Genomic DNA, 17,820 nt, shown 5'->3' with positions numbered 1-17,820 from the left:
AAATGAGGTGGAGTTTGAGCTGTACAAGGGTCCTATGTATGTTGCCACAACAATTATACAAGGTGGTATTTTAGTTCCAAATTGGAAAAAAGATTATAGTTCATGTTTAAAATATTCATGCTTCCAACAAACTACAAGCACTCAAACAATTTCAGCTACTTGTATTTCTTTCATACATTAACAGGAGTCTTATCACTAAGCTTATTATATTAAAATTTTAATGATTATCATATACGGCACGCGCGTGCCGCGCGGGCCAACTTACTAGTGTTTTTTGAGGGTGCTAGGAAGAGAGACAAGGCGAAGGAGAGGGTGCAATGTGGAGAGAATCTTGTATGGGTGCTATCCCAGCACTTGGTGCCCCAACTTTGCATCCGGTTCCTAGATTGAAAAATATTTACTTACCTGCTACCATGAGTCCCACAGGAATCGCTTATACGCTGGATGAGTTTACCAAGCTAACATTTTGGATGTAGGTCCCATCTTAGCACTATCCAAAATACTATACATTGTGGATGCCCACTTTAGTGGTCCCTTTACAGTGCAACTTGGCTTTTAAATATTTTTAGCTCAAAATTGTTAAAATTAGAGTCCAGACTCTTAGGTTATCTAAATTAAATTTTAAAGCCCTTTGCCACCCTTAATGCCACCCCACGACCGTTCACCCTCATGTAGCAGAACTGCCAAACTTTTGCAAAGTTTTGATACCAGTATTTGTAATAGCTAGCCCTCGATTCATCAAAAGCAAGGCTGCTCGATGGCCTTTATCTTTTAGCAGCTTATAGGCTGAATCTAGAAGTAGCTCTGCTAAATATTTTTCTGAAAGAAGTAATTCTGAAAGACAGTTTGTTTCTTCTTTTTTCACTTCTTATATTGGATCTGTTTTTTCATAAAGTTAATCTTGGAGAATTGTAGAGAATAACTTTTAGTGAGTAAATCACTTCTTTCAGAGAATCATCTCCGATAGAAAATCGAAATTAGTTGGAACTCTATCAATCTGGCTCTAAAAAAGAGAGAAAACTTTTTTTTCCAGAGCCACGCCGGAGACGGACATGCGTGTGGTGTTGCCGCAGGAATAGTTTCGCGTAATGTCACAATAGGAAGAAACAATTTGTGTCTCGACCTGTATCCACGATTGGAACTTGGAAGGTAAATCCATTTAAACAGCATCCTTATCAGAGCGTTAAACGAGTTGAGACTAAACCTAACGGGGGCATCATCATTGGAATACTGGATAATAGGAGGTGCGAGAATGCAAAAGAGGAAAGAATCCATCCTCTAACGCTGAACGTGCCCATACCGGTGGCCTTCCGAACCCGTCAATCTGTCAAAACAAGCCTTCCAATAATTAGTCCCGTCGAATTAGGACTCGCCGGTGGGCCCCGCTTGCCGTGTCAGCGAGCGACGCCACACCGGAAGAACGCCGGCGGCCGCGTGATCGCGACGGTGGCGTCTGGACGAGCGAGACGCCACGGTGTTGCCGCGCCACGACCCTGCGCAGAGCCCCCGTTGTCGCCGCGCTGGCTAGTGCTGGCGCCTCGCGCCCTCACTCGGGCCGCGCGTCGCGGCAGATATCATCATCGTGCCCAACTTGCATCATGCATTCATGCATACCTAAATTGCCTACGCTCTGTTTATTTTTTTTTTTCATACCTAAATTGGGCAAAAATTTGTAGAATCATAGAGCGTTAGAGGCTACTAACAAGAATCATCGAATTAGTTCAATTGATCATCAGAGTTGAAACGAAGAGTTCAAATCAAATATCATTGATATAGAATTGATATCCTAATAAGTGATACGATTTACTACTACGAGCTACTAGTGGTAATTACTAGCTTGCTTGCACGATCAATCTCGTCAGTACTCCCACTTGCGCAGATCCATGCCTTCCGGCGGGCTGGGCTCAATCTTCTTGGCGCCGACGTCCTTCCAGTTGGTCGACAGCACCGTGCCGTTGGACTCCTGGAACGACTTGGTCATGGCGCGCCGCATGTCCTCGTCGGCGTTGCGGAAGATGTCCTGGAAGAACTTGTTGGCAGCCGCATCGCCGTCCAGCTTCTCCTCCTTCTCCGCCCTCTTCACCTCCGCCTCGATCCTGTCCCAGTCCTTGCGGCCCCTGGACGACGGGTAGCTCGGCCGCTGGGCGCCGCCGCCGCCGCCGGAGGAGGAGCTGCTCCCGCGTGGTGGCGCCACGGTGGCGAGCCTGGGCTTGCCGGTGAACTCCAGCGACGGCCACGTCGTCCCCGGCTCGGCCTTGGCGAGGCGGACCTCGATCTTGGTGGAGAGGACGGCGAACCGGCACTTGTCGGGGACGATCTTGCCGAACAGCCGGGGCTGCAGGTGGTACGGCGCCTCGCCGGGGACCTCGACGGAGACGCTCAGCAGCTGCTCGCCGAAATCCACCGCGACGTGCTCGGGGGCCACGCCCTTGGCGAACACGGTCACCACCACCTCCGCCGCGCTGTTGTAGTAGTCGTGTCTGTACTTGGGCTTCTCCGCAGAAGCCGGCGCGGCGACGGCGGCGCTCGCCTCGGTCTCCATCGGCTTGGGCGCCTTGGCGTCGATCTCGCTCATCAGCTTGGCGAACCGCGCGTCGCCGGGGGCCAGGGCGGCGCCGGCCTCGGCGGCGGCCCGGGCGTCGTCGTACTGCTCCAGCTTGACGCAGGCGTGGGCCCTGCGGAGGTGCGCCCGGGGCATGGCGGGGTCGAGCTCGGCGGCGCGGGCGGCGTCCGCGGCGGCCGCGGCGAAATCTCCCATCTTGGCGTGGGCCTGGGCGCGGTCGGCGTAGCGCGCCGCGGTGGGGGGACCCGCGGCAATGGCCTGCGTGTAGAGCGCGGCGGCGAGGGCGAAGTCGTCGTCGAAGAAGGCCTCCGTCGCCTTGTGCTCCAGCTCCGCGGGCGTCGGCGCCGCCATGGCAGCGGGTGCGGCGGCGAAGTCGGCGAGGCTTTGATCCAGGGACGATTCGATAGGCCGCGTGTTTCCCGAGATTTTGTTGGTCGCTGGGGTCGTGGGCTCGGGACCACGACGTCGCGTATTTGCAGCCCGCAGGCGCGCCCACGGGTTGGTTCGTGCACGATAGGAACACGAGTCCTGGCATCTTGGGTACATCTTCGACTCGAATTCTTGCCAACTTCAGCTCCTCATCGCAAATTTCTTTCCCCCTTTTTCCTGCAAAGTTAATCAGTATAAAAATCAGAAAACTGAAATACTTCAGTTTATGGAAAGGGGTAAATAAAAAAGATCAATTTCGAGAAAAATCGGGCTCTGTTTGTGGATGCCAACCTTGGCACCAGTGGACTGTAGCGGAGCATATCCATCCAGGTATCCGTTCCATCCGAATTCCGAACCATCCACCATCAGGACACGCCCTCTCGTCGCGCCCGAACTCCGGAGCATGCTCTCCACGCCCGCCGCCGGCGGGCGCTTCCGCGTGGGGGGAGCTCTCCCCTGGAGGCTTCGTCCGCGCTCCTGCCTAGCATCGCCGCCGGGCTCCAGCGGCGGAGGCGGCGGCGAGCCTGAGTACGTTTCTGAATTTCGCTTTCTTTGGGTTGCTCTTTTCTTTCTATAAGTGAAGGGAACGTCTGTGCTCTGCAGAAAGGCCAGGCCTTTGCTCGTGGAGCGGTACCGGGACGGCGTCACAAAAAGGTTCTTCACTCCTGAATTCTAGATTTTGAGAATGCCACCTGATTTCCCTGTTGTACATCTGAACTTGCAAAGACATTGTCAAGTGCATTTTGAGTCGGGGACGATAAATTGGACAATTATGCCAAATTTCTTATGTTTAATCGATGTGGTGGGTAGATATATGTCGGATGGCAATTCTAAGCTGCAAATTCGTTTGGAGAAGCATGAATCTTCGGTGAACGCAGTGGAGAATGAGCATGCGGCAGATTCTTTGATCCCCCAGGCTGTTAGGGATTTTGTACTTCCAGCGGGGTTCCCAGGTGATCCTTGACGTCTCTCTGTGCTCTGTATTCTCATCCGTATACTTGACGGTTACTCTAGTAATTGTTTCGCTGAAAAATGATTTTTAAAAGATAGATGAATTAGCCATGGGAGTGAATTGTTATTTTCTGTTGTAGTTTTGTAAACTGTTTTGGTTGGGAGCTTTGCATGCCATTTCGTCAATTCAGTGCATTCTGAGACAAAGATACATCACCATTGTCGTCAAAAGTAAGAAACACAATGAGAAATGCTGGTATTCTGGTAACATGTTATGGCTCAGTTTTGCCTGAATTGTGTTGGTAGCTTCAAAATTTTGCACAAGTTTTAGATGTACTATAACACAAAACGTTTGGGCGGCAACCTAATGAGCTGACATTATGTACCTGCTGCTCCTGGACAAGTAACATAAACTATGTCCGACAGATATGAAACTCTACCACCTGGTAAATTGACTTTTTGTTCTTTGTTTCTTTATTTTAGAATCTGTTACAGTTGACTACCTGGAGTACATGCTATTGCAGTTCCCAACAAATGTGACAGGATGGATCTGTCATGTACTAGTTACGTCAAGTCTGCTGAAGGTACTTCTTAATTTGTTAGTCAAGTGGTCCAATTACGTAAATCATATTTTCTCAGTGAAACAATGTTTTAGAATGAAGAAAATTGAACTTACTACAGTTATCTTATTTCACATTTGATAATCAGACTTTATTATTAGATAGTTCACAAAATAAGGTGGACAATATGGTTAAGATTTCCTAAACGAAGGGGGTAAGAACTCCAGTTTCAAAATGGCCTTTACTTTCCGGTCAGATTTTGATGGTGAACCTTATTAGTTATTACTATGTGCTCTGATGAGCAAAATTACAATGAAACATGCTGCCTAATTTTGATATTGTTGGCAATAAATTAGTTTTAGAATCATGCTTGTTTTCGAACTCACACGTTTTAACCAATATGTTACATGTTTTCAAAATATACTCTTCAATCATAGCCTTATGTCACCATCACTGATTAGCTAATTGTAGATTGGTACAGGCTGTAGGTGTGGGGTCCTTTACAGGAACTTCGGCAGCTGCATCTGCTGCTGCTATCAGGTCATAATCATCTTTTCTATTTATACCATTATGTGTGTTATTGAAAAGTTGAAACATCAGAGCCATTTGTTGGGGAAGAAAAAAAATACTACATTAATTTCATCTTCCTTCTCTTCTATTCTTGTTTGGTTATGTTAATTATACTCCTATAGACGAGAAAATTATCTGTGTCATAACTCATGACCACATAGGAGAGACATATCACATGAAAACTTGTCATGCGAATGTGAGTAGGTCATTTCATCTTATGAGCACAAGTGCATAACTAACTTGAACCTTGTTGATTCAAATTAGATGGGTATCGAAGGATGGCATAGGAGGCTTTGGGCGTCTTCTCATTGGTACGATTATTACATTTTGCCATCATTTCAGAATGTGCTATCCAAGAAGACTTATGGATGGCAATACTTAGGTGGACGCTTTGGAACACTTTTTGATGATGACCCAAAGAAGTGGCGGATGTACGCCGATTTCATTGGAAGTGCTGGAAGGTTGACACTAATTCTTGTAAAACAATAAAGCAGATCTTTAAAATCAAGTTCAGATAGTCTGGTGAATTCACTCCTTAAATTGTCTGCAACATTTTGCAGCGTCTTTGAGCTCATCACTCCACTGTATCCAGGTTACTTCCTCCCACTTGCATCATTGGGGAATCTTGCAAAGGTGTTCTGAAAATATATTACTTTTTTTGCATTTAGTTGGTCAGTAGCAAACATCTCCTATTGGCCAGTAAGACCATTGACTCGAGATTTTTAAGCAGGCTGTAGCAAGAGGATTTAAAGACCCTTCCTTTCGTGTGATCCAAAATCACTTTGCAGAATCTGGAAATCTAGGAGAGGTTGCTGCAAAGGTACCTACTGCGTTGCGATACTTTTCTGATACTTAGCTGTGTCCTAATATCTTCTTAAACTGCAGCATTGATGCTATCACAGCCTCTGATCTTACTTTCAATTTTGTATCATGTTACTTTCTCTACAGATGACGGAAAAAATATTACAATCACTAAAAGGTTCCTTTAAACCTAAGGATAAAAGTGCCTTAAAAACTCTTTTGGCTGTGCACTACATCTTTTCTGTTCAGGTTATGAACAGATCTTGCAAGAATATTTTTTTGCAAAATTTCTTTTTAAGAAACAATGACGTATTTTCAGGAGGAAGTATGGGAAGTAGGATCCCAGCTGATAGGCCTTTCGATTGGAGTACTTATAATGGTATATAGATTATTTAAGTTTTACCTTCTGTTTATATTAAACTCCCTTTCAGGACGCCAACCTTATCGATCAGTTCTGTTATTGCACCAAAGGAGACACATGCCATTGTTTTTTTTTATCCATTTACAGTTGCTGTTTAATCCGAGGATACATCAGGTGTAAAGTCATCATACTTAACTCTTACTCTAACATGGCTGAGTATTCGTCTTCTACATCTTTGGCTGCGCTATCAGTCCCTATCAGTTCTCAAGTTCCGCACAGTAAGGTGCTTCACCCAAATTGTGTTTTGCTTGATGAAATGAAATAATTTAGGTAGCCGTTGAAGATTTCCATGTTTAACTACATTTTCCATATACATTAATGCATTATAGACAGGGTAGCCCCTGTGAATATTTTATTGATCACCTTTTTTCCTCTTCATGGTAATATTGGTAGATAAACCTAAAACGTGGTCGGATACTTGTGAGATCACATGTCACGCAACATACAGTTCCTGGTGACATTTTCTTCTCTTGACTATTTTGACATTTTCTTGGTCATTTTTTAAGCAGTTCTAGTAACTTCTTATTAGCTGGTGTTTTTGTCTTACTATTTTAGGTTATGTCGTTTGCAATGAGGAGGAAAACATTTTAACATGGGAGAGATTCTTGCATCCCCAAATTTCTTTTGGCGTGCCCATGGAAAGAATGCTTGGCAGTGAGGAACCCAGTGACATGGTATGAATAGTTTGATTCCGTTTAGTTCAGTAGATTCATTTTTCCCAGCCTTGGCTTTACAGTCTGTAGGTGTCCTTCCTTGGGAAGGAACCTGGGGAGTTAAAATTAATGGGGGTGACAAGACATTATGTCTGATTGAATGTCTGCTCGGTCATAGTTAATGTTTTAGGACTCACTTTAGAGCTCAGTTAGCATCAAAGCATGGTATCTTTGTTTCTTTTCTTACCCCAGTCTCGCTCCTGATTGACATTTTTTTTCTTTTGGCCTCTGATGGTGTTTGTAATTACCTTTTCGCTTTCCGCACATTCCAGGTTTCATTGGTCTAACCTTGAATCAACTAGAAAGTGGTCAGAACATGCCACTTTTTTTTAATGAAAATGTGTGGTTCACTCAGCAATTTTTTCATTATTGGATCATAGTAATAACTTAGTCTAAGTTGAAATCATCTGTAACCGTTACTTGTAAGCCATAAGCTATCCAGTAATTTAGAGTTACAACCTGTTCCATAATCCAACTAATGGATTTTTTGTATCACTTGCTCATGCATTTTTCAAACCTGTTCACTCTTGAATCAGCAATTATGTCTTCACCATGTTATTTAAGCTTCTCGGTACAAATCTTTTGAACTCTTGGACAGGTGAATAGATTATTGAAGTTGTACAAGAATGAGAAGTATGTCCTCTTCGTTGAGCAGTTTGGATCAAGAGAACCAAAATTTCTTGTTGCGTTCAAGGTGTTCTACTGCTGAAATTGCATATAAAAATAGCCGTGCATCAGATCAAGAATGCATATCATGTGTCTGCTTCACTTATTTTCAGGAATCGGCTACCAGCATTTCGGTCCTAAGAAGCCTCTGGCAGGCACATTGGCTTCAAGAAAATCTGCAAAACCAGGATGATGTTTTCTCTTGGTTAGAGGCTAGCATTCTTGCATTAGAACATGGATTTACTGACTTCCTTGAGCAAATGGAAAGAGCTGGCTGGGATCAGAACCAAATCATTTTGAAAGTGCCAAAAGAACCAGTTTTGGTGTCAGAATACCTGAACCAAGATGTTTAGGATGCTACTGTTGCTTAGTAATTCCCTCCTGACACTCTCCGGCTGCAACGAACTTTTTCCTTATAGTGGTTTTAGGGTTCAGCCGGTGCTAACCTAGAGACAATATTGAAATTTCTTTTCCGAAGCATGATCTTGACCTGCTGAAACAATTGCAATTGCCAACTGAACATTCGATATTTGGATATCAGCCAAGGTTCTCATGTGGGTGATGCTTAGTGATCTAACAATCCATATTGTAAGAAACTATGTTTGGCATATGACCAGATGTTTACTGTTTACAGTGTGAAAAATGGAAATGCTACAATTAATGCATTGGCTGCTTGTGTGCTGTGCAAAGGCCCTCCAACACCGCCTATTTCCATGACTATTTGATATCTTACCATGCAATCTGATGCATAGATTATCCAGTCATTAGCATGATACTACGTGGTTCTTCGCAGAAGGATTTCATCTTTTAGAGAAGCAGAGTAGCGGACTGTGTATTACTTTTTACTTTGCTTAAAATTCAGTTCACTCTGTTTGGATGGCTGTGGCTGGTGGTTGATGCTGATTTGTTGTGAGAGAAAAATATTGCTGGCTGGCTAGTGCTGATGCTAGTTTGGTGTGAGAGAAAAACACTGTTGGCTGGAGTGAAATTTATGTGCCCTATGGCTTCTCTACGCACACAGGGATAAAATACTTGCCCTTTAAATTTCAGTTCATCACTCATCAGCATGGGTAATAAATGACGTTAGACAAAAAAAAAAGAGAGAGAGAGCTCCAATAAGAATTTTTATGAACATAAACTGCATCCAGCCAAACTGTACAGGAGCATTTATATATTGATATTTGATAGACCGTTAAAAGCCCACTCTGATCAAATGCCCATAAGCATGTCAGGATTCGAAAGCATCAGAAACCTATTTAACAAGATCCAAAAGCATCAGAAACCTATTTATAGAGCTAAATCCTTGGGGCATGGCTCCAGTAGACCACTATGGGTCTTCTGCATCTTAGCTAGGGGTCAAGATGGTACAAAAGATTTCTTGTGGATCTTAGGTAGGGCTGGTAAATGGCTGAATTCTTGTCAAAATTGCTGCTGCACGAAGTACACCAGTATCAGACTTTGGATTTGCCTTTTCCCTTTGTGGTACAAGTGAAACGAGTCTTCTTTGCTTTTTTGTTCTTTCTGCCAGAATCCCCATCTGAATCGTCATCACTACTATTGTCATGCTTACCATTTGTTTTCTTCTGGGAACCTGATCCATATACGTATTCCTTAGCCTTCTGCTTGGTCCTTTCTTCTGTAAGTTCATCTTCAGTCTTTGGTTTCCAAATGAAAATGGACCTGCAAGGACAACCTCATGAGTTGTGTGAGGAAGGATCTAGCATTAGATAGTGATGCTGGCTACTAATACATCGATAGGTATACCTTGAGCTTCCTGTTGCCAGGATATCATCTCGCGGATGTAGCTTATTTACTGGGCTGATTGTTGTTATGTCAGGGTCCATCACCTCAGCCAGAAGCTTCCCAGAACTGGTATCTATGAAATCAATTGGATGCAAAGCAACACCGTTGTAGTTCTCACTTATGTAACGACCAACGACCGCAACAGTTTCTGTGTAATCCTGCGAACATTATCACCCGTTTCAAAATTGGGCACATCTTCATGAAATAATAATAAAATTCAAAATGAAAGGAAGTTTTATTTATAACTGAAACCTTTGGGTCCCACTCAGCTTTGAAGGGAGTCAGGTGACGGTTGAAATCATGACTGTGTACAATTTCTCTACTTGGGGATTGCAGATCACCAAAAATATAGTCCCATACACGAATCCGGTTGTCCTGACATGTTGTCAAGATCTTATTACCACTTTGTGGAGAAAAATATCCTGAATTAACAACCCGCCCATGAGCAAGGCTGGCAAGGGGTGAGTTGGCTTCAAGCTTTCTTGTATCCCAAATACGGGCCTAATAATCACACAGATGTGGAAATATTAAGTATGAAATAAGAAAATTGGATATTGTACATATGCACGACACACTCACATAGTGATCATTTCCGCTGCTCAGAAGAACTTCAGGTCGTGCAGGGCTGCAATGAAGGGTGGTTACCTTGCTACCCTTTTTATGTATGAGAATCGGATGTCCAATTCTTGTCTTTGATCGTCTATCCAGGCTACAAGAATTAAGAATAACTTACAACAGAATGCCAAGGCATATTTCATACATGCAAGTTTTACAACCATATATCTGAATTCAAATATAGAATAATATCTGATGACAAACGATTTGAATTGAGCTAGCAAACAAATGCATCACGTCAACAATTCAACCTATTGTTTCAAAGGAAGCTGCATATATAGCCTGCACTGTAAGGTATAAATCTCAGAAATGTACCACCCACTTCCTAGAGATACTCACAAGTAAAGAAAACCGAAGTTATCTGCCACCAAAATAAGACCTTTGTCAGTGTTTAAGTCCATCCCATATATCATGCGCCAAGAGCTCGGACCCTGTTGTGACCAACAAACAAGGACTAGGGTTCATTAAAAACAAGCCCACAATTGATGCAAATCAATTCAGATCTATGCTAACTAATTACAGTACACGATGCTTGTATATAGACTGAAAAATAACATCTTTATAAGTTCTTCTCAACAAAAAAATTGCAATATTAGGACTGCAAACATTGACCACTCGTGATTTTGCCACTCCTAGTGAATAACACTGTGGGACCATCTGTGTCTATGAAATGTGGGTCCAATGGCAAAACTGCAAAGGCCAATGTTTGCAGTCCCATTTTTGCAAATTTCAACACTGTAATCCATAGAAGCTTGACTCGAAAGTAAACTTACATTCCAACCATTCGGGTTGAGATTTAACAAGGGGGAGCCAATGCCAGTATCCAAGTCTGTGCAACTGATAGTACCATCAGAGGAAGCTGTGTATAGTATCCCATCATTGGCGTTATCAATCCTGAACAAGGTCATCATGTTGCAACATTTTCATCCTTGCAAGAGAGACTGATAACAACTATCAAGGAATATTCTTACTTCATACTGTTCAGAATGCAGGAGTGCACAGAATCATATGTAATCTTCTCATGCAACTTAACATAATCCCAAACACCCAGAAGCCCTTTCTGTGTGGAAATAAAAAAGATCCATTAGTACTTGGCTACATGTTCCTGCAATATAGCCATTTTCACACATCGCAGTGCAGAATATTTGTAAGGAATTTAAGGGGGCAACAAGGTTCAACAGTAGGAGTGCAATACCTTGTCTCCTGATAAAAGAACATTGTTGTTTGTTGGGTGAAATTCCAAGCAAGTCACACGCCTCTGATGAAATTTTATGTTTCCAGACTCTAGTTGGTTGGGTATCAGAAATTTGGGCTTAACCTAGCATTGCAATGAGGAGAAAACTGACAAATGTGGTACTAGAAAAGAAGAGCAATATAAGATATTGCAATTGACAACAGTTAGAATACACTAATACAGAGGATTAGGCATTAGTCAAATCTCACTCAATACCATGGAAATCTTGCCCTTGATTTGGCTCTGAAAGACATAATCTAATGAAGTGTTTGTATTCCTTCGAGGGGCTGGGATAACACCATGCTCCATTGCTACTCTATGTGGGCAAGTCAAGGTTGTATGACCTGTTTATGAGGAAAACAGAGGGTAAGTGACTCAAATAGAAAACCAACATTCATGTCATTTTCGTCTAAGGATAAGTGATCTCTATCAGATGTGGCACCCTCATACTCCAAGATTCATTAGGCACTGTTGATAAAGCTTCTGAATCGTAAGTGAAACATGTAAACGGCCATGAGGCATTGAAAGGAAGCAGCTTTAAATTTTCTGCCAGCAGAAATACAACAAAATACAAGGTGCTGGTTCATCTGTGCGACTTCTTTCAGATTTTTTTTAAAACAGATAATGCCTAACCTACTTTCATGATCAAGAGTTACTTAGACAAGAATCCTTCAACAAAGATATTTCCACATGTAACACGAACACTAATTCATAAACAATAATCCTTGACAGCCCCATCCACACTGCAAAAAACTGTTTGTTCATCCAAAATTAGTGACTCTTGTACTCCAAAAGCACAAAGAGATAATCACACAGACATAAATGTGAGAACCTGGCATCTTGCATAGGAAGCAGGGCTTCATGGGGCAGTCGATGTACACGGCCCCCTTGAACCCTGCTTCGTGCCCTGTCCTTTTGCACACCTGCAGCCGGACACAACAAAGAATACATGAAGTTCCCCGGCACGGAAATGAATAAAAAAAGGGTACCACAGACACCAAAAAAGGAAAGTTTTCCAACAACAAACACAAATAATTTCAGCAGAAAAGAATAGACATACCAAGACCATAAACAAATTAGTTTAAAACGATTGGAAAATGTAACAGCCATTTCCCCGTTATTTGACCCAAGTAGTCCAACAGGTTATCAGCGGACCGACTTAACATCCCCAAATCCCAATTTTGCGCCGAGGACGAGAGGCAACATCCGCTCTCAAAGACGGCCACAGCCCACAGCGAGCAAAAGAAATACTTTTCTCGCTCCAAAATTCAAGTTAGGCTCGAAGCATCAGCGGGGATCATCTTTCTGAACATAAATGGAAAGGACATAGCAGAAATACGAGGGAAAAGAGCAAGAAAATCCTGATATTAGATTTCTTGCACCGACCAGTACCTTGCACACTTTCTTGAGGCTGATGGTGATCCGGCCCTTCCTCCCGCCCCTCTTCTCCCCCGCCGCCGCCGCTGCGGGATCCTCCTCGGCCGCGGGCTCGACAGCCGCCTCCTCCTCCTCCTCCTCCTCCTCGTCGTCGTCGTCGTCAGCGACTTCTTCTCCCGACGCTTCCGCTTCGTCTTCCTCGTCCTCCGACGAGGAGGAACTGTCCTGCCGCTGCTCCTCTTCGTCGGAGGCCTCCTCGACGGCGTGCCGCCCGCCGCTGCGGCGGCGGCGGCGGTTGTACACGAACTGGGCGCGGGCGGTGGGGCCCATGTGTCGGCGACAGGGCGGGGCCTCGGGAGGCGGGAAGGAGAAGGTGTGGTGGGGAACGGGGAGACGAGGCGCCGAGGCGGTTGGTTGGGTTGGGTTTGGGGTTTATGGGCTGGCCAGGGACTGCTGCTACTTCGCTTTGATGTCGGTGCGATCAAATGGAAACGAAGCAAGGAAGGACATTATTCAAGGTTCGATATTTCTTCCTGCCCGAGTTTTGATCAACGCATAACACTACTATTAGATTAATTAAGTTTTGCTAAAAAAACTACTATTAGATTAAGTTCATAAGCTACAAATTCACATACTTTAAATAGCTTAATGACTCCTCTAAGAAAATGTCCTCACTTATCTTATGGGTATATCACGGAACAATCCTGCTCTTTTCTTTTGTACAAAAGATATTTTTCGCATATATTCAATCGTGTATATTCAATCTTAAGATCAACTTCCTCCGTCCACAAAAGAATGCAGTTCTCGTTTTTCGATAAGTCAAACAGGTTGAACTTTGACTGAAGTTATATAAAAAAAGTTACGCTCATGATACAAAATAAGTATCATTAGATTAGTTATAGAATATATTTTTATAAGTGAACTGAGCGTGCTAAGGTTTCTTAGGTTTCTTGTGGTGGAACCTACTAACCAGACTTTGAGTTTTCGACGCTTGCGTTTGTAAGCGTCTGCGCCTATACTACGCTTCGCAAAAAATGAGTATATTTTTATAATAAATTTATTTAAAGATATAAGTTCTGATGCTATTTACTATAAATTTAATTAAATTTGAACGAATTTGATTGGCATGATTTTATTTTGCATTCTTTTATTAGATTACTGTAAGCATCTAGGCCCTCAAAGTATGTTTCGGTGATTAATGACAACCATTATTGTGACTAATGAGTTTGTGTAGCTTAATAGATCATTATCGCTCATTTGGTCATATGTCAAAAGAGGCCCCTCAATTTCATTATTCAAAAAGACGATCTTGGTATTCAACTCAATTATATGTCAAGACTAAGGATCTTTCTAGTCCTAAGTGTCATAAGGTTGAGAAGGACACTTAGGTTAGTATAGGTTTTATAGTTTTGTAGTGATCGCACTATTAAGAGGGGTTAAGGCTAAGTAACTTGAGCATGGACATGGTCATTTGAAAATGGATGCACACTATGGTCACTCAGGTTTCTAGAAGTTCAAATAAGTGGTTCTCAACTTATATCTCAAGAATATTTGGATTTCATTCAAGACTCAAATCAGAAAAGGCAAAATCAGAAAAAGTCTTTAACACCGGTTTAACCGACGACCTCAATTTTCTATACGTCGGTTAAACGAAGTCAGCAGAGTCTGGACAAGTCAATACACCGGTTAAACCGACGTGTTTGAATTTAACGTCGGTGCATTAGTCCAGAGTTGGTTTTTCCAGGGCATTTCAAGTTCTATACACCGGTTAAACCGACGATGTTTGAAATGGGACGTCGGTGCAATTGACCAGTGAGATGGTTTTTCCAAGGACTTCAGAAGTTGTACTCACCGGTTAAACCGACGATATGTTTGAGTTAACGTCGGTGCAGTTGTCCAGAGACTTGGTTTTTCAGTTGATCAATCGACAACTACATTCACCGGTTAAACCAATGATACGTCGGTTAATCTGCCCAAGTTGTAACGGCTAGTTTTCAGAAGGGGCAGTTTACATTCATCGGTTAAACCGACGATGACTATTGGAGGTACGTCGGATTAACCGGCGCTACGCAGTTTTCTGGCAGCTTTTTCTCCAACGGCTCTATTCGTGTGAGCTGCCTATATATACCCCTCCAATGGGTCATTTTGCTACTCTTGACACCAGGCAACATCCATACACTCATACTATAGTCAAGAGCCACATTGAGCTTCATCCTTCACATATTTGTTCAATCAATCAATCAATCAAGAAGCAAGATTAAGGACTTGAGTAGAGAGAAGCTTGTGTGCATCTGTTCTTGGTGATCGGTTCTTGCTCAAGTGAAGGCCTTAGCTTGTTACTCTTGGTGATTGGCATCACCTAGACGATCTTGGTGATAGAGGTGTTTCTCGCGGAGCTTGCCAAGGATTGTGGGAGCCCGGAGAAGAAGATTGTACGTGGCTTGATCTCCACCACGCCGGGATGGTGAACGGAGACTCTTAGTGAGCGCCCTCGTCTCGGTGACTTGGGAGGTGACAAGACTCTTTATGAGTGTCACAACGTGGATTAGGGGTGTGTGCCAACACATCGATACCACGGGAAAAATCCGGTCGTCTCTTGTCCACTCTCTTTATTCAAGCATTTTCTTTCATGCAATTTATTCATGTGCTTGACTTAGAGATCATAACTTAGCTCTACCTTGCTAGGCTTTACTTCTCGTTTTATCTCTCATAGCTTGTGTAGGAAGCTTAGTTATCCGGTTGGTGAATTGGTGCCTTACTAGCATTGCATAGGATTAAGGTTGCTTATTTGTGTTTTAGGAATTGAAAAAGACTCAATTCACCCCCCTCTTGGTCCATCGATCCTTACAATTACTTACTTAATTTTATTGAAAAAATTTGAATGCACTTGTACATAAATCCTCTCCTCTAATTATTCGATTACTTACTTAATTTTATTGAAAAAAATTGCCTTGCTTAACAGCCCAATTGTCCAAACTATTCGAGTTGGACATGTCTACTCCAATAAGATTACATGTTGTTCAGGATATGATGTCACACTCTGATTTTTTTGGATTTCAGGATGTGATTAAAATTAAAAATAAATCATCAATTTTCTCATAATTTTAAAATTTTCCCAAGATTTATCTTCTTTACAGAGAATTTAGTGTAAAATAAAATAAATGTTGGCTGTTTTTTTAAATTAAATGAGGTCCTTTTGTTTGTTAGGCATTCATGCTGAATTGCATTGTTTTATTGGTTGAGTTCAGATGAATTTAAATTCTCCAAATTTAAATTCAAATGAATGTGTTTGAATCCCTTTATTTCAAAAAGAAAAGAAAAGCAAAAACTTCTCTCTTCCCTCTAACCCGTTTTCAGCCCAGCCCAAATCCCTTTTCTCCTTTTCATTTTCTTTTCCCACGGCCCAAACTCTCCCTCCTCCCGGCCCAGTCCGCCTCCCCCGCAGCCGCTGCCATGCGGGCCCCGCCCGTCAGGCGCGTCCTCCACCTCGAGCCGGACTCTGGCTCGCGCCCATCCGCCGCTCGCGCGCGCCGCCGTGGCCTTCTTGGCGCGCACACCAAGGACCCCTGGTCCTCGCCCCTATATAAGCACTGCACCGCCCCTGGTGAACCCTACCAACCCGAAGCCGTCGCCTCCTACCGCGCGCAAAACCCTATCCTCCGCCGCCGCGCCGATTGGAGCTCGGAGCCGCCACCGCGTGGCCGTTCTGTCGCGCCCCCGCCGTCTTCGAACCATCTCGGAGCTTCGCGTCGAGGTAGAGGAACTCGCCGGTCCGTTTCCTCCTCCCTCGCGCTTGTTTCCGCCCGGTCCTGCTCACCGTCGCCGCCGCCCCACCATGAGCCGCCGCGAGCTCCACTCCGGCCCTGAGAGCCCGCGCCGCTGCCCTAGATCACTTTCCCGCCCCGCGCGTTTGCTCCCCGGCCTAGTCGCGCTCGATTTCGGGCCCCGGACGGCCGTTTTCGGCGAAGTTCGGAGACCCTCTGCCGTGCGCCGCCGCCAGCCCACCCCAATCCACTCCCGCCGTCCGATTTAGATCCAGCGGCCCAGATCTAATATGACCCGAGTCAACTAAACCAAATACCGGTCAACTGTGGTCATTTTTGCAAATAAACCCCTCTATTTTTCCAAAATCAACCCTCCGTCCACCGCAGTTCAAAACTATTTCGGTTTTAGTCCAAATCTTTACGGAAAACACCCTGAGCTTTTCCAAAATAGAACCTGCCGTCCATAGTGTATAGTTTTTCAAGCTAACCCCTGAAGTTTAGGTTTAATCATGTTTTGGTCCTTGGTTTCTTCAGATCTAGTCCCTGAAAGCTCTGTTTCTTTACAAATAAGCCCCTAGAACCTTGTTTTAGCCATAACCTCCTCGTTTTAGCTCCGTTTTCATCGATTCTTGCGCTCACGTGATCCTTGCAACGTGTGCGATAGTTTTATGACCTTGTTATCCTCTGTGAGCACATTTTGTTGTGTCTTACAAATCTTTTCTGTTAGTCCTTAACCCTTTGGTTAATCGTGACTAATAAATTCCTAAAGCATCGTTTATCCCATAGAATCGCCGTTTTAGCTCCGTTTTCCGCGTTTCTTGCGCCCTCATAACCATAGCAGCGAGCCCTATCCTTTAGTGCGTTCTTTTTAAACCTTTCTTTTGTTTTGATGTATTGTTCTTAGTTGTATCTTTTGTTTGTTGCTTTGTATGTTTGCTCGATGATTGCTTCGAGTAGAAGGATCATTGTTCGAAGATTGAAGAATCAAGATTTCCAAGTGAGCAAGGGCTAAAGAGCAGTAAGAGTAGCTTTTTGTTGGAGAAAGACAAATGACCCTAACCATCTTTCTATCTATGCTTATTTACAAGAGTATTATGATTTAATTGGAACATGGAGAACCACCCAAGAAAACAGTACAACCACAATACTATATGGCTCTGGTCTTGGCTAATTAATTAGAGACTCTAGCTTATGACAGTCTTACCGAAAGGGCAAGAGGGGATGCATCGACGGGGTATAGCTCGGTCATCTTGGGGCAATTGGTATTGTTTAATGGTCCTTTGGCAAGGTACCACCTCATTAGGACAGTGTTATGACCGGTTTGACTTGAAACCTTAGCGGATTGTCACGGGT

At 43.7% G+C, this 17,820-nt stretch overlaps 3 protein-coding genes across 10 annotated transcripts; 1 reads left to right on the top strand and 2 right to left on the bottom strand.

Annotated features, from left to right (window-relative positions):
• Nucleotides 1–1,696: 1,696 nt before the first annotated feature.
• LOC120706039 (protein SGT1 homolog) lies at nucleotides 1,697–3,186 on the bottom strand. Its single transcript, XM_039990609.1, has one exon. The coding sequence runs from the start codon at nucleotides 3,107–3,109 to the stop codon at nucleotides 1,859–1,861; it is 1,251 nt and encodes a 416-aa protein (XP_039846543.1). The 5' UTR covers nucleotides 3,110–3,186; the 3' UTR covers nucleotides 1,697–1,858.
• A 56-nt stretch (nucleotides 3,187–3,242) lies between these two features.
• LOC120706038 (protein root UVB sensitive 5-like) lies at nucleotides 3,243–8,348 on the top strand. Of its 8 annotated transcripts, none has more exons than XR_005688163.1 (15): nucleotides 3,243–3,520; nucleotides 3,596–3,646; nucleotides 3,803–3,945; nucleotides 4,427–4,527; nucleotides 4,985–5,043; nucleotides 5,338–5,384; nucleotides 5,456–5,534; nucleotides 5,634–5,706; nucleotides 5,804–5,893; nucleotides 6,022–6,253; nucleotides 6,400–6,513; nucleotides 6,689–6,749; nucleotides 6,851–6,969; nucleotides 7,607–7,702; nucleotides 7,788–8,339. XR_005688163.1 is itself a non-coding variant. In XM_039990604.1 (15 exons), exons 1-15 carry the CDS (start codon nucleotides 3,396–3,398, stop codon nucleotides 8,025–8,027), a joined length of 1,635 nt encoding a protein of 544 aa, XP_039846538.1. In that variant the 5' UTR covers nucleotides 3,301–3,395; the 3' UTR covers nucleotides 8,028–8,348. The 8 variants fall into 8 exon arrangements, 5 of the variants coding, with proteins under 5 accessions (XP_039846542.1, XP_039846538.1, XP_039846540.1 ...); XR_005688165.1 differs by having other exon boundaries at nucleotides 3,293–3,520; nucleotides 4,975–5,043; nucleotides 6,194–6,253; nucleotides 6,400–6,518; nucleotides 7,788–8,341; XM_039990604.1 differs by having other exon boundaries at nucleotides 3,301–3,520; nucleotides 6,400–6,518; nucleotides 7,788–8,348.
• Nucleotides 8,349–8,796: 448 nt separating this feature from the next.
• On the bottom strand, nucleotides 8,797–13,144 carry LOC120706037 (DNA damage-binding protein 2-like). The gene is made up of 11 exons (XM_039990603.1): nucleotides 12,719–13,144; nucleotides 12,159–12,249; nucleotides 11,543–11,670; nucleotides 11,288–11,410; nucleotides 11,064–11,152; nucleotides 10,866–10,986; nucleotides 10,432–10,523; nucleotides 10,057–10,186; nucleotides 9,730–9,978; nucleotides 9,439–9,635; nucleotides 8,797–9,354 (listed from the first exon to the last, which is right to left on the bottom strand). Exons 1-11 carry the CDS (start codon nucleotides 13,031–13,033, stop codon nucleotides 9,126–9,128), a joined length of 1,764 nt encoding a protein of 587 aa, XP_039846537.1. The 5' UTR covers nucleotides 13,034–13,144; the 3' UTR covers nucleotides 8,797–9,125.
• Nucleotides 13,145–17,820: the final 4,676 nt, after the last annotated feature.

Source organism: Panicum virgatum, chromosome 5K, assembly GCF_016808335.1.
Source record: "Panicum virgatum strain AP13 chromosome 5K, P.virgatum_v5, whole genome shotgun sequence".
In the NCBI taxonomy this organism is placed as follows: Eukaryota; Viridiplantae; Streptophyta; class Magnoliopsida; order Poales; family Poaceae; genus Panicum; species Panicum virgatum.
The sequence above is the reverse complement of the archived record's forward strand: the minus strand, read 5'-3'. Positions and strand labels throughout refer to the sequence as shown.

Coding starts and splice junctions, on each gene's coding strand:
- LOC120706039 (XM_039990609.1), bottom strand. CDS start 3,109: ATGTACCCAAGATGCCAGGACTCGTGTTCCTATCGTGCACGAACCAAC.
- LOC120706038 (XM_039990604.1), top strand. CDS start 3,396: ATGCTCTCCACGCCCGCCGCCGGCGGGCGCTTCCGCGTGGGGGGAGCT. Junction 5,707..5,803: donor CATTGGGGAATCTTGCAAAG/GTGTTCTGAAAA, acceptor ATTTTTAAGCAG/GCTGTAGCAAGAGGATTTAA. Junction 6,750..6,850: donor CACGCAACATACAGTTCCTG/GTGACATTTTCT, acceptor TTACTATTTTAG/GTTATGTCGTTTGCAATGAG.
- LOC120706037 (XM_039990603.1), bottom strand. CDS start 13,033: ATGGGCCCCACCGCCCGCGCCCAGTTCGTGTACAACCGCCGCCGCCGC. Junction 11,153..11,287: donor TTCTTTTATCAGGAGACAAG/GTATTGCACTCC, acceptor ATTTCCACACAG/AAAGGGCTTCTGGGTGTTTG. Junction 10,187..10,431: donor AACTTCGGTTTTCTTTACTT/GTGAGTATCTCT, acceptor TAATTCTTGTAG/CCTGGATAGACGATCAAAGA.